General features: G+C 31.9%; 1 protein-coding gene across 3 annotated transcripts; it reads left to right on the plus strand.

Moving 5' to 3' along the window:
• Nucleotides 1-1041: 1041 nt before the first annotated feature.
• Nucleotides 1042-11572, plus strand: LOC109819103 (DEK domain-containing chromatin associated protein). Of its 3 annotated transcripts, XM_020384697.3 has the most exons (13): nucleotides 1075-1168; nucleotides 2525-2765; nucleotides 3467-4619; nucleotides 4719-4752; nucleotides 5671-5750; nucleotides 5964-6023; nucleotides 6195-6302; nucleotides 6394-6474; nucleotides 6601-6681; nucleotides 9121-9601; nucleotides 9861-9967; nucleotides 10728-10758; nucleotides 11105-11572. In XM_020384697.3, the coding sequence occupies exons 3-13, from the start codon at nucleotides 3555-3557 to the stop codon at nucleotides 11254-11256; spliced, it is 2280 nt and encodes a 759-aa protein (XP_020240286.1). In that variant the 5' UTR covers nucleotides 1075-1168; nucleotides 2525-2765; nucleotides 3467-3554; the 3' UTR covers nucleotides 11257-11572. The 3 variants fall into 3 exon arrangements, with proteins under 3 accessions (XP_020240285.1, XP_020240286.1, XP_020240287.1); XM_020384696.3 differs by lacking the exon at nucleotides 2525-2765 and having other exon boundaries at nucleotides 1042-1168; XM_020384698.3 differs by lacking the exon at nucleotides 2525-2765 and having other exon boundaries at nucleotides 1082-1168; nucleotides 3471-4619.
• Nucleotides 11573-13807: the final 2235 nt, after the last annotated feature.

Consider the following 13807-nt stretch of genomic DNA (forward strand, 5'->3'; position numbering starts at 1 on the left):
TTTTGATGTAATTTTTTAAAAAAATCTTAATCATCTTAATTAAATACCAAAACTTTTTTATATTAAAAATCTTGATTAAATATAAAAAAAAAATTTATAATTAAAAACCTTTTAAAATTTTTGAAATCTTAATTTGAAACATTCTGTTAATGGTTATAACCACTTCTAACTATCATAATAATTGCCTCCAATAATGACAGATAAATTATATTTTATCTAGTTAATTAACTTAAATACTTATTTATCTAAAGATGTTTGTTTGACAAGGGAAATTATTTGACTCATTTGTAACATTTTTTTTGAAAGGTTACTTAATATAGTGCTTGAGTTTGTAAACTCCTATTTTTTAATTTTTAATTCTTGTATCTTGTTAGAATTTCCCTTTTACTCTCTATGTTAAAAAATCCTTAATACCTTTATCAGCTCTCATTTTGACTATCTTAGCATTATATTATTATTATTAGAATATAAATATATTAAAATTATAATATACATGTCATTATATTATTTATTTTAAAAAAATGTAAAAATTTATTATTCTAATTTTTGAGAAAATAATATTTTAATATAAACTAAAATACAAATAATAATTTAAAATATTTATAACATCTATTTTTCAAATTATAATCAAAATATTTAAATATATTTTCATTTCATTTCATATTTTTAAACTATTTTTTAATATCATCTAATTTACCCACCTATATTAATTTTTTTAAGTTATTAATCATCATTAATTTAAACTTTTGCTTATAAGTAGGGAAGCACTATTCTATCGTCAGCATATTCAATTATTTCTTAATGACATAATATTTCAACTCACAAGAAAATAATAAAATCTCTTTTTTTATTCCGAGAAAATAAAATCTAATCAGTTATAATTAATAATTTCGGATACAATCATTTGGGTAATAATATAAAAATTCCAACATACATGCACGACACAAGGAATTTCAGATCATGACCGTTGATCTTGCACATACCCCAGGAAAACCCCATCTGAGCCGTTGAATCTGTGTCAATTTAACCGCATTTAAAATCCGCATTTGAAGTCCGAACTATAAATTCTCCGAAATAACTCCACACACATAGTTACTGTCAGTGGCACAGAGAGAAAGACGCACACAGTGTGAAGCTCCTTTGTTCTTCTCTTCCAACCGCTGAATCTGTAAGCTTCTTCTCTTCCAATTTCCCTTCTAACTCTTCGTATTTTGTTCAAAAGTTTGCATCTTTGTATTCTCTTGAGTCAATTGTTGTACGGAGTGGGGATTTGGTGTGAGCAATTTTTAGGGCTTTGAATTTAGAACGAACTACTCAAAATTGGGATTTTACTTCATTTTGATTCTTTGGGTTAAGTTTGACATCAAAGTTTTTATTAAGAAAAAAAATTGATATTTTGAAGTTTCTCAACTTGGCTCTGCTGTGCTCTGGTGAGAAATTTGTTTTCGGAATTGTGTGAATAAGATTACCCTTTTGAAGAGATGATGTTATTTATCCGAAAACGGTGTAAAATGAATTTTAAATAAGTTTTGTTTATTTATTTTTTTATTTTTATAACGGATTGTTTATTCTTCCTCCCACCAGTGCCGAGTATTACATGTTGACTTTTTGTTCATCAACTACATTCCTTTGTTGTTTTTGTGTTGGGGGGTGGGGGTAATTTTTATGCTTTTGACATGTTGTTCATCAACTATATCATTTTTTTTTCTTTATTGTTGTTGTTGGCATCACTGAAAGGTATAATTTGGCTCCACTGGTGCAATCATAGTTATCTATGCTGGGTAGCAGAGCTTAGCAGCCAGCCCTAAAAACACTAAAGCGGGAGGGCCTCCATTTTAATATTTTTCATACATATATATAATCAGTACGATATACATAGTTACGTATTTAATGCTCAAAATTCATGGCATATTTATAATTATCAATAAAAAAAGTCATATGGGTCAAGAGAAAAGCATACAAGGAACTACAGCAGTGTAGGAGACAGTAATAGAGCAGTAACAGAGACTGAAAACTGCACGAGAAGAGAAAAAAGGCTGCTCCATTGCAGTTGCCAGAAAATAGCCAGAGAGGAGGTGGTCTCTGGAGAAGATAATGAGAGAAGGCTATGTGTTTGGCTCCTCATAGAACATAGTTGTGGTTGATTTGGGAGGGGTGGAATATGTTTTTTATATTACCATTTTTTGGTCTAACCATTAGGTTGTCTATCAGGATTCAAATCATGAATGAAAAGGCCTATTTTTTGAATACTGAATTGAACCAGATCGTGAATCATAAGATTCAATTTCAGTATCAGTAATTAAAATTAAAATTAATATACACAGCTAATAAATTCATATAAAAGCACAAATTCATGATCAATAATTAAAAGGGCATAAATCTGAGAGTATTTTAATGTGATACATGAAGACACGTATCAAAATGTCTATATATTGGCATTGTGAAGTCAAATAGGTCACTATATAAGCAACTGGTGATATTAATCTCTTTCTTCTTTTTTATGTGATCATTTTCACCCAAACAGAACAGAGCCCAACATGAGTGTTAACTATGAAGACAGCATCAAAGAGGAGAGACAACAAATATAAAAATACCAAAATAGAGGCAGGATACCAGTACCACTGACCAGCAAGACCTTCCATACTGAATGCAACCAACAATAAAATAATAGGAGACAGAGAATATATGCAGTACATTGGGCACTATAGTGTGTGGGGAGGAGCAGCTAAAGGAGAAAAGAAAAAAAAATAGGGCTTCTTTCAAAAGTAATTTGTGTGGTGTGTGTGGAGGGTTTAGATCAGCTGTTTTTCTCCCTTTTGGCACAATTTTCTTTTGTTTAAGAAAGCATGCTTGAGAGTTTTTCAGAATTGGGTCATGTATGACACAACCCAATTACATGCAACCCAGTCTCGAACAGAATTGTGATGCAGAAATTTATTGTGATTCAAATGATTCTGGGTCAATTCAGGTGATTTAAGGTGAAATTCAGCACCCAGAATAATTTGTCAAAACAATTAAGGTGAAATTCAGCACCCAGAACAATTTGTCAAAACAATTCATGATTCTTACAATTTTAAAAACACTGCTAACCTTGGGTAAAGTCTCACTTTTAGCCATAAAAATTCCCCTAAAATGACACTGAAGCAGGGGCAAAATGATTTTTGAAAAGACCCATAATCACCATGGTTCTATAGCACGCACACAGCCTGCAATCTAGCCACGACTATGAAAACACACCCTTGATGGAGCTTTGGGGGGGGGGGGGGAACCACCACACTGCAATTATAGTGCTTCCATAGAATGGTATCAATAACCCTGGGTTCAATTTTAAAATACTTGCCTAATTGAATGCCCTTTTGTAGCTAGTTTTTATTGTTTTAATTTTCCCTCTGTTTTTGCACTTTGTTGCTTGATTGAGTCTTTGTCTTAACTATACCAAATGATACCTTTTTTGTTTAATCTTTAGGCAGGCTTTGGTTGTGCAATTTAGCAGAGTGTAGAGCAGTGTGTGCTTAGGAAATAGTAGTTCTGTATATTTACTAAATAAGACTAGTATGGGTGAGGAAGAACCCGTGAGTGAAGTTTCTAAGACTGATTCAAATGGAAAGAGCTTGCAGGAGAAAACTTTGGATGAAATTACTGAGAAAAAGAACTTGGAAACTGATGGAGGAAAAGTCTTGGAGAACAATGGCATTAAAGAGTTGAAAGAAATTGAAGACGATAAGAAAGTTGATGGTGTGGAAAAGATAGAAGAGGACAGGAAAGTTGTCGTGGGGGAAGTAAAAGAGGATAAGAAAGATGGGGTGAAAGAAGCAAAAGGGGATAAGAAAGATGGAGTAACAGAAGCAAAAAAGGATAAGAAAGAAGATGGAGTAGCAGAAGCAAAAGAGGATAAGAAAGAAGATGGAGTGGAAGAAGGTAAAGAGGATAAGAAAGAAGATGTAGTGGAAGAAGAAAAAGAGGATAAGAAAGAAGTTGTAGTGGAAGAAGAAAAAGAGGATAAGAAAGAAGATGGGGTGGAAGAAGTAAACGAGGATAAGAAAGATGGGATGGAGGAAATAAAAGAGGATATGGAGGTTGATGGTATGAAAGAAGTCAAGGAGGATAAGGAAGTTGCTGTGAAGAAGGTAGTAGAAGACAAGAAAGGTGATGAGGTGAAAGAAATAGAAGAGGATAAGAAAGATGATCATATATCTGAGAATGATAAAATGGATGAAGAAACTGAGGTAGAAGAAACAATGGAAGGTAAACAAGAAAATGAAAAAGTGGAAGCTGAAAAACCAGAAGTAGATGCTATGGAAGTAGAGGCTGGCATTAAGGAGAAGGAGGAGGAGAGTGATGAAAAGGAGAAAATAGAGGAGAATGATGAAGATGAGGATAAGGATAATATTGATAAGTCAAAAGAAGAGAAGGAAGAAGCTAGCAAGAGTAAGAAAGGATCAAAAAAACGTGGGAGAGGGAAGATTAATGGGGAGAAAGTGAAAGAGAAAAAAAAGGAACTAAAGAAAACAGAGCCAAGGACTCCTACTGTTGATCGCCCTGTGCGGGAAAGGAAATCAGTTGAGAGGTTGGTAGCATCAATTGAGAAAGATGCAAACAAAGAATTTCACATTGAAAAGGTACTCAGTTTCAGTTTCACATTTAAAATATTTGCCATTAATTGTGCATTTGGTATAACTTAATTTGCTTACAGTTTCTGTTTCAAATTCAAATTGCAGGGTCGTGGTACACCTTTAAAAGATATACCAAATGGTATGGTACTTTCTTTTGTTTGAATTCTCCTTCAATAATGGTCTTTTAATATAAGTTTTGTTTATACTCAAGCCTGCAAAAGTTAATATAATGCATAACTTGCACAAGCAAAGCATTTCACATTCTTCCTTGGTTTATGACAAATCTTGATAAAACTGTATGGGATTAATTTAACATAATATCATGCAAGAAATGGGCCAGATATATATTGTGTTTACATGTTTCAAATTTATGGTTAAGAATGTGCCATTTGTAGAGATGGTCGATTGAACATTATGAAATTATAGTTGTATTGTGACCCTTCAATTCAATGATTGTGTTCCAAGGATATATGCTTTACTGCATCTTTTCCCACAAACTATTGAGCCCTGCACCCTACAGATTGTCATGAGTTGGTGATCCAGACTTGGAAAATAAGCAGTTACTTTGATTATGCTATTGGAAAAATCCATTATCGTATGCTGATTTGATTCTCTTGTGAACTTTAATCCATTTATAAAATAGTTACTTTTTGCCTGTCTTTTATTTTCCTATTAAAATGGAAAAATATTTGTTTGTATATTCCTTTTCCCTCTAACTGTACCTTCAATGACAGTAATAGTGGCACAAAGCTCCTTTCTTTCACTTTTATGGCAAATGAGATTATTAGCTTATTATAGTTTATCCATGTTATTTAATGTCATTTTATTATTGGTTCTACGGAATCTTTTAGCTCTCTAGATAATGGGAAAACATAATGGACTTCAAATTAATTGAATATAATAGAAAAGGTTCCTTTTATGAATATATTAATGAAGTTGACCTGATATATGGGGATTTATTATTTTTTGTTCTTATTATACATTTGTTTTACTGTGAATGGATGTTTCTGCTTCAGAACAGCTAAAAACTTTATGATCCTTGCATTTTCTGCTTCAGTGGCATTTAAGTTATCTAGAAGGAAGACTGATGATACCTTCAAATTGTTCCATACAATCCTCTTTGGACGGAGAGGGAAGGTATGTCCTGCTTCATTAACTATCTGTGTTCTTTGTTGCACCACCGCCATTGACTTTTTTTAAAAGTTGTTACAGTTTTTCTATATTGAAAGATATAGGATAGTGGTTTTCCTAAATTGTTAAAAAGTTAAACATTGTAAACTTACCTGGTGTTAAAAAGTCACACTAATGTTATTATGCTTTCATGTAACTCCTTTTTTTACTCTTATGCAGGCAGTTCAGATCAAGAGTAACATATTAAGGTTTTCTGGTTTTGTATGGCGTGACAATGAGGTAATTATTTCCTTTAAATAACAAGAAAATTGGTATTTATAACATGCAACTATATCATACATTACAATCATAGGGTTTTGTTTATGGGAGCATCTTTTACTGATTTCTTGCCTTTGTGCTTGAAATCCTTTGTCTGCCAAATGTTCTGAAGTCCAAATATTGTTACTGCAGGAAAAACAAATGATTAAAGTAAAAGAAAAACTTGACAAGTGTAATAAAGAGAAGTTACTGGAATTCTGTGATGTGCTTGACGTAACAATTGCCAAAACTATGAGGAAGGTGTGTTGGTTAGGCATTATTGATCTTTTCTGACTAATACCGTTTAATTTAACACTGTTCTATCATTGCTTATAAATTTCTACTTATGCAGGAAGATATTATTGCTAAGCTGATAGAATTTTTAGTTGCCCCTCATGCGACCACAACTGTTTTGCTTGCAGAAAAAGAGAAGGTTTTTTTTTTTTTTTTTTTTGGGTGTTTCAATTCCCCTCCCCCCGTGTTATGGTAATGTCTTGATTCCTAGGTAGCTATGTTCTGGTCACAATATTCATATTGTTTATGTTTTAAATATTATCAGCCCAGCAAGGGGAAAAAACGCAAGCGTGTTGTGAAAAGGGGTTCATCAAGATCTGGTACAACTTCAAGACGTTCTGCGAAGGTAATATCTCACTTCTTCAACATCAGGAATGTGAAATGTGATTTAAGCAGCGAACTATAATTTGTGTTTCAAAGTTAAATCATGCAGTAGAATATCAGTCTTGCAGCCTTTGGATTATGCATGTATATCACACTTTTGCTTGTTTTGTACTCTGAGTCTCTAACAACTCTTGTTCTATGTAATTGTTCTTGTCCAAGTGAATGATTGGTTCTTATCCCATAAAAATGAGGGTGCATTTGGTACATGTTGAGGTACAGAACAAGAACAGTACAGGACCATTATTTAAGTCACAGGACAATTTTTTAACTTTACCTTGTTTGATGCACTATGAAAAGTACAAGTAAAATAATATAAATTTACAATAATACCCTTTTAATATCAATTGTTCTAATACAATTTATAATATTATTATAATTATAAAATAATATATATATATATATATATATATATATATATATATATATATATATATATGAGGAGGGTTCAAACGACATTGGTGTAATTTTTACTAAATATTACATCATTCAATAACTTTATATTAAATGTGAATTTTATAAATCCAACTGTTAGATTGAAAGTTAAGAAATAACTAATAATATTTATAAAAAAAACTAAGAATTGAGTGGAGAAATACAGTTAAGAAATAGCAGTTATGAAGTTTGAGTTGATGAGGATAGTTATTGGTATTATGAAAGTGGGAGTGAAAGTGTGGGAGAGAGAAGGGAGAGGTTCAGGAGATAAAAAATAAGTGGGGATATGTTGGTCTTTTGAGTAGTTTGTATGTAGAGCAAAAATTTGTCTTATAGTTATTTGAGTAACAAAAAGCGAAGTTTTTGTCCTGTCCCATAGTCTTTAATATGTTCTGTCCCACGATACTTTTTTAAATCAAACATGAAATTAAAAAAATTGTTCTATCCTGACCCATATATTTTGACAAATCAAACGCACTCTATGCATGTGTTTGATCCTCTAAATAATAGAGGAGAGGATGGCACTAAAAATACTTGTTGCAAGTTCTATTTAAAAGTGGTCACCGACTCACAGTACACCACAAAAGACAAAGGGTAAAGCACAAGACAAATTTTTTTTTTTATTTTGTTACTTTTAAATCATATACTCCTCCGTCCCATAATACGTGTTGTCTTAGGTTATTTTACACAAAAAAAAATGCTAATGAATAAGATAAAAGAGAATAATGATTTACAAAGGTAACCTTATGTTTAATCTTTTTTGCTAGAAATGATGTAACACAAACCATTTTCTTAATAATATTATTATGGGTATAAATGAAAAAGAGGTAATTAATATTACATTAAAAAGCTAACATGACACTTATTTTTTCCTTTTCATGCAACACTTATTATGGGATGAAAGGAGTACTTTATATTAGCTCTTAACTTTTTCATTTATAGTAGATGGAGCTTGTAATGAGTGGAAACTACTATCACTTTATATTAGGATTCTAGAATCTATATCATATTATGAGTTTTGTTTGTTTAGTAGTCATGATAGACTATGTCACGAAGGAGTGGGCCAGTGATAAGAGACTATGAGATTGATTTGCATGAGGTCCTAGGCAAGGTTGCCAACATCATGATCCTACCCAAGTTAAGCCATTTGGGAGGGGTTAGGGTTTGAGACAGTAAAATGTGTGATTGTAACATAGATTGTTAGAACATATAAAAAATGTAAAACTATTTTTAACATGGAAAATATGATAATCTAACTAACAAATACATGCATTAATGCCACAATTCAATAATTTTGCTTGTCTAGTTATTAATTATTAATGTCTCAATCGATTTTATATTTGATAATTAATCTGAAGTCAAAAGAGAGAAAAAAAGAAGATAACTGAGAAGCTAGTCCTTTATGTTTCAAATTTTAAATGAAGACCCAAAAGAAGCCCAAAATGGTTGGGAAGGAGAATGGAGTCAAAATGATTGGGAGAGTGTTGCACATCCCTGGAGAAAATATTGGTCTTCTTTCAGGTTGCATAACACAATCTTGGTCTTCTTGAATAAGATTTGATGGTCTCACAAGCAATCCTGGTAATCCTACTCGAACTCTGCAGACGAATGATCCTGGATATAAACAAGCATGGAAGAAGCTAGAATCTTGTTGGATCATAAGATACTATTACTATAATTGTGATTTCCACAACACTGGTCTTAGGTTCAAATTTCTGACTCTATTATAGCCCCCAAATATAGTTGTACCAGGATAGGCTTGTGGTAGTACTACTACAGTAGTATTTAATTGTTTGTAGGTATAATTTGGTATCAATGCTTTTTATTGTATAGCATTTCATGTTAATCTAATCCCATATTATTCAAAATATTTTATTAACATAAGTGATATGTGAAGTTTTAGTTTGTTTTTATTGGGAGCTTCTCTTAGTTATTTGGTTTGCTCAACTTTTTGGCATATATTTTTCAGAGTCGGAAGAAAAATGAAGATTCTTTGGTTGTGAAGAGAAAGAGTACATCTGACACAGAAGATGATGAGTCAGAAGAAGAGAAAGAAGATAAAGATGAAGAAAGTGAAGAGGAAAATGAAAATGAAAATGGTGTTGCTGAAAAATCTGAGGATGAAACACCAGAGAAATTTGAAAGTGAAGATAAAAGTGATTCTGGGAGTGAATCTGAAGATACAAAGGAAAAGAAAAAACCTTCTAAAACATCATCCACAAAGAAAGAATCTGCTAAGAAAAGTAAAATTGTGAAAAATACAGTTACAACTAAGTCACGCACACCACCAAAAAGAACACTTAAGAAATCATCGTTCAACCTCTCAAAGTCTGATGATGATAGTGATGAAAGTCCCAATCCAAAGGTCTTTTCAAGGAAGAAGAAAAGTGAGAAAGTAGGAAAGCAGAAGACGTCAACACCAACTAAGTCTGCCTCCAAAGAGAAAACTGGTAGATATTTTTAGTTCTCCTTTGCTGTTATTATTATTTCATTTAAATATCTTCCGATTTGAATGCATGTTGTGTTCTAGTAAAAAAATACTTTTTGGCTGAAAACAATTATTCAGGTATTGCTAGTCAGCACATTTATTTTTCCATTTCCATAAGTTTAAATGGGAATGGTTTTGTAATTGGAAAACTGATAATGATTTTGGTGTAATCATCTTCATCCCATGTACAATAAAAAACATCTTTCTGTTGTATCAAGCAGAAAAGGTTACAAAAGGAAAAGGCAAGAAGAAAGAGAAGCCAAGCCCCGCTGATAATCAGTTGCGTGATGCAATATGTGAAATTCTTAAAGAAGTTGACTTCAATACGGTAAGATGTTGGAATAAATTTTACATAATTCAGCTACTAGATGAAATTTTTTGTTTGATACATAGCTAAACCAGTGGAACTGCAATTTTGTTAAAACTCGAATTTTAGGTGGTAAAAAGCTAACCAGAGAATTAACTGAATTTAATACTTGACGTGATAAGATTAGAACAATTACATTAAATAAAAGGCTGGGGTGGCACCTATTATAGATAAAATGGTTGAAACTTGCAATAGGTGGTTTGAGCATATGGTGAGAAGACTTGTAGAAGCTCCAATAAGGGGAGTATATCAGATGGAGGCTTTCCCAATTGCTAGGGGTAGAGGGAGATCCAGAAAAACTATAGGTGAAACAATTAAGGGTTTGAAGGTCAATTGCTATGGATATGGGCATGACCCAGTATTTTTGATGCTTTAGTAATTGACATAATCTAACAAGTCAGCGATATGGATGATTAAACACTTGCAGTAAGTCAGGAATGTGGCAGCAGATTAGCTACATACGAAACCTTGTAATATTTTTAGCATCTGTACAAGTCCTTCATTTGCTAGTGGAATTCGTAGAATTCTTAGATGTAATATTGAATATTCCAATTATGATGCTGTTGCTAGTAAGGACTGCTTTCTCATTGTTTCCGATCATCTTATGGCTATAAAAAGCTAGTGTTTATGGCCATGAACCAGACAAAGTCAATGTTGTACTTAGTATCTACTGAATATTCTGTTCTTTTCTGAAATTGAAAGCCTTTTTTCTCTTTTGCAGGCCACATTTACTGACATTCTGAAGCAACTTGGTATGGATCCTTTTCACTTCGTTTTTTACTCAAACACTGAAACACAATTATAATTATACCTTTTTCTCAATTGCAACCATGAGATAGTGCTACTGTTGTGCCTTTAAGAACAAGTTCTTTTGTATGCATCTGTTTCTGTTTTCTGAATCATCAAGTGACATGTATTATCCTCAAACCTGAATGTCAATACATAGGACTAGAGGAGCTCTTTCCCTTGAATGATATAGGATATTTAGTCTTATCATTTACAATTTACAAATATGAACATTTGCATGAATTTGACAATTCATGAAAATGAGAAATATTACATCATAACTAAATTAGAAAACTGCTCTTCATTTTTCAGCTAAACAATTTGATATGGATCTCACCCCAAGAAAGGCATCTATAAAGATCATGATTCAGGAGGAGCTGACAAAACTAGCGGACGAAGCAGATGATGATGAAGGAGAAGAGGATGCTGATGCCCCATCTACAGGCCAGGAGGTTGAAGTCTGATTGAGTAGACCTGACTGCTTGGAGATAGGCTTTAGCAATGTATACTATAACCCCAGTTATGTATACTTCATCTGTACACTTTGTTTAGTGGAAGTGCCTGTAACTTATTCTTCGCAACCATCCAATCTGAAGTGAACAAACTTGTATTTTGTTAATTTAGGCTTTTGGTGGGCTGCCAGTGTGCAGCATCTTGTTTAGACATCAACAGAATTTGTAGGGTTTATACTGTTCATGAATACTACTGACCAAAACTACAATAGTTTCGAGTTTCAACAATCTGTCTAGTTTAATAAATATTGACATTTAAAGTTGTTTCCTTTCTGTGCATGCTGATAACTAGCACCCTTGATGGTTGATCAAGTCTTTATCTTTCTAATCTTGATATTTTGTTGCTGCATCATTTATGTCATGGTTGTGTCAACATCTGGTGTGACAATATGACTCGTTCATTAGCAGTGGCTGCAATACATGCAACGATAGAGCGATGATCCCCATTTCTTAAGTGTCTTCTTAAATAGCTCTAATTATTCCATGTTGTATGCTTCGTTACAATGTCAATAGAGTGATTTGAACAATGCAAGCTAGGACATTGGTCTAATAATTTTAAATTTTCACGTTAGTCTTTAAAATTTACAAATGTCAGTCATGCAAGGAACAATACGATGATTCCCATTTCTCAAGTGTCTTACGATCGCTTTAATCATTTCATATGCATCGTTACAATTGCAAAGGAGTGAACCCCGAATTTATATTGAACAATGTAAAATAGGGTATTAGTCTAATAATTTAAAATCTACAAAAATCTGTCATGCAAAGAGAATTATGTATGCAAGTGCCTTGGTGGTTTGAAAAGGGTGGTTTGATAAAAATTTGACCGTTATTAGTGAAGATTGAAGAACACATTCAATGATTCAAGGAATCGTGAATTTGGTCAGGTCTGACGTAAATTGTTGGAGGGCATTACTTCAAATGTAAGTGGAGCAAGTCAAAAAGGTTCCTGGTTTCAAGCTTTCTCCACTAAGACTAGTGGAACACCAAGAAAATCTAATATTAGAGACAAACGCGATTTAGATAATGATTTTGATCAAGATTTAAGGTGTCTAGTTGACCAAGTGGGGACATTTAGAAGTAGAATTGTTTTACACCCATTTGATGCATTAAAAACGAGATGGTTGAAAATAAAATAATATTCTCACTTTACCGTACAAATTTTAATAATTTATGAAAATAATTTAGTATCATATACAAGCAGGAATAAATGTTAAATAGAAATTCTCCTTGTGTAAAAAAATGAGAAAAAAAAATTGTTTTCAATATCTTCCCCGTTTTCTACCAAATACACGTTCTAGTTAAAAACACAAGTTGGCCATTTGCGAACAGAAGATGGCAGACAATATTCATTTTGTGGATGACATTCTAATAGTTAATCAATATAAATATTTCTGCTTAGATAAACTAAAATAAAATATTTAAAAATACTAAAAATTATAAAGTTGACATTTCCATGCATAAGAAAAGGGTATATGTAAATAGGAATCCTCTTGTGTTTACGTGGTAACTAAAGAGAGGCGAGAAATATAGGTTGAAAAAAATAGATTTTAGAGTGACAAAAGAAGTTTAAATGCAATGAATATCAAAGAAATTTACATGTGGATCCTACTGAGGTCTGAGGGTACACGAGAAGGACTTCGATCGTTTATTGCACTCTGTCTCTGTATGTCCCTCTTCGACCCCTTTATCTATCCATTGTTTTAATCTTTCTATCATTTGTTCCTCTATTATTGTCTTTAAACTTTTTGTTCTTTTTGCGCGTATGTATATATGTAAGAGGGCTAGAGAGGATCTAATTTGATAAGAAAATAAGTGAATGTGAGGTTTTAGATTTTAGAGTGATGATTTGTGTCTCTACTAATATATATAATTTTGGGAATATAACACTCCTCATGTATGTTTAAATGATACATTTTTTCTCTAATTTTTAAAAATTATTCACATTCTTTAGAATACGTTTATTAATTAAAATAAGAAAATGAGAAAAATAAAAGATAATTCATATTTTATTAATCATATATTTGTCTATTATTCATTTTTAAATTACATATAATGATCTGTCTTCTTTATGACATTTTTTTATTGTTCTTCCATTTTGAAAATAAAATTTTCAATCACTTCTTTTTTTCAAATTATTTCTTGAAGTTAATATAATTTTTAAATCACAATGTGTATGATATCTAAGATATAATTTGAGAGTTAAAATTAAGTAAGAGATCAAGTCTTGTTTAATTGCTGACACTTATATTAATAATTTGTTCACTCTTAATAATGAACAAATGATGTTATATTTTATTAGGAGTTGTATATATCATAGATAAATAAATGAGAAAAGTTGGTATTCACTAAAAAAACTAAGAAGGAGATTGTGTCATTTAAAAATAGTTAATCATCTATACATTGCTAGTGTAAAGTTTTTTTACACTGACAGTCAATTAGAGCCGTTAATAGTGCCTTTTCATCTGCTCATTTAGTTAAATTAAAATAAAAAATACACTAA

The sequence above is a fragment of the Cajanus cajan genome, chromosome 2 (genome assembly GCF_000230855.2).
Source record: "Cajanus cajan strain Asha chromosome 2, NIPB_CcT2T_4, whole genome shotgun sequence".
Lineage (NCBI taxonomy): Eukaryota > Viridiplantae > Streptophyta > Magnoliopsida > Fabales > Fabaceae > Cajanus > Cajanus cajan.

Bases quoted from the DNA above. Each gene is read 5' to 3' on its own strand.
- LOC109819103 (XM_020384696.3), top strand. From the start codon at position 3,555: ATGGGTGAGGAAGAACCCGTGAGTGAAGTTTCTAAGACTGATTCAAAT. The intron at 5,751-5,963 runs GTATGTCCTGCT...ACTCTTATGCAG, and splicing joins TCTTTGGACGGAGAGGGAAG to GCAGTTCAGATCAAGAGTAA. The intron at 6,475-6,600 runs GTTTTTTTTTTT...AAATATTATCAG, and splicing joins TGCTTGCAGAAAAAGAGAAG to CCCAGCAAGGGGAAAAAACG.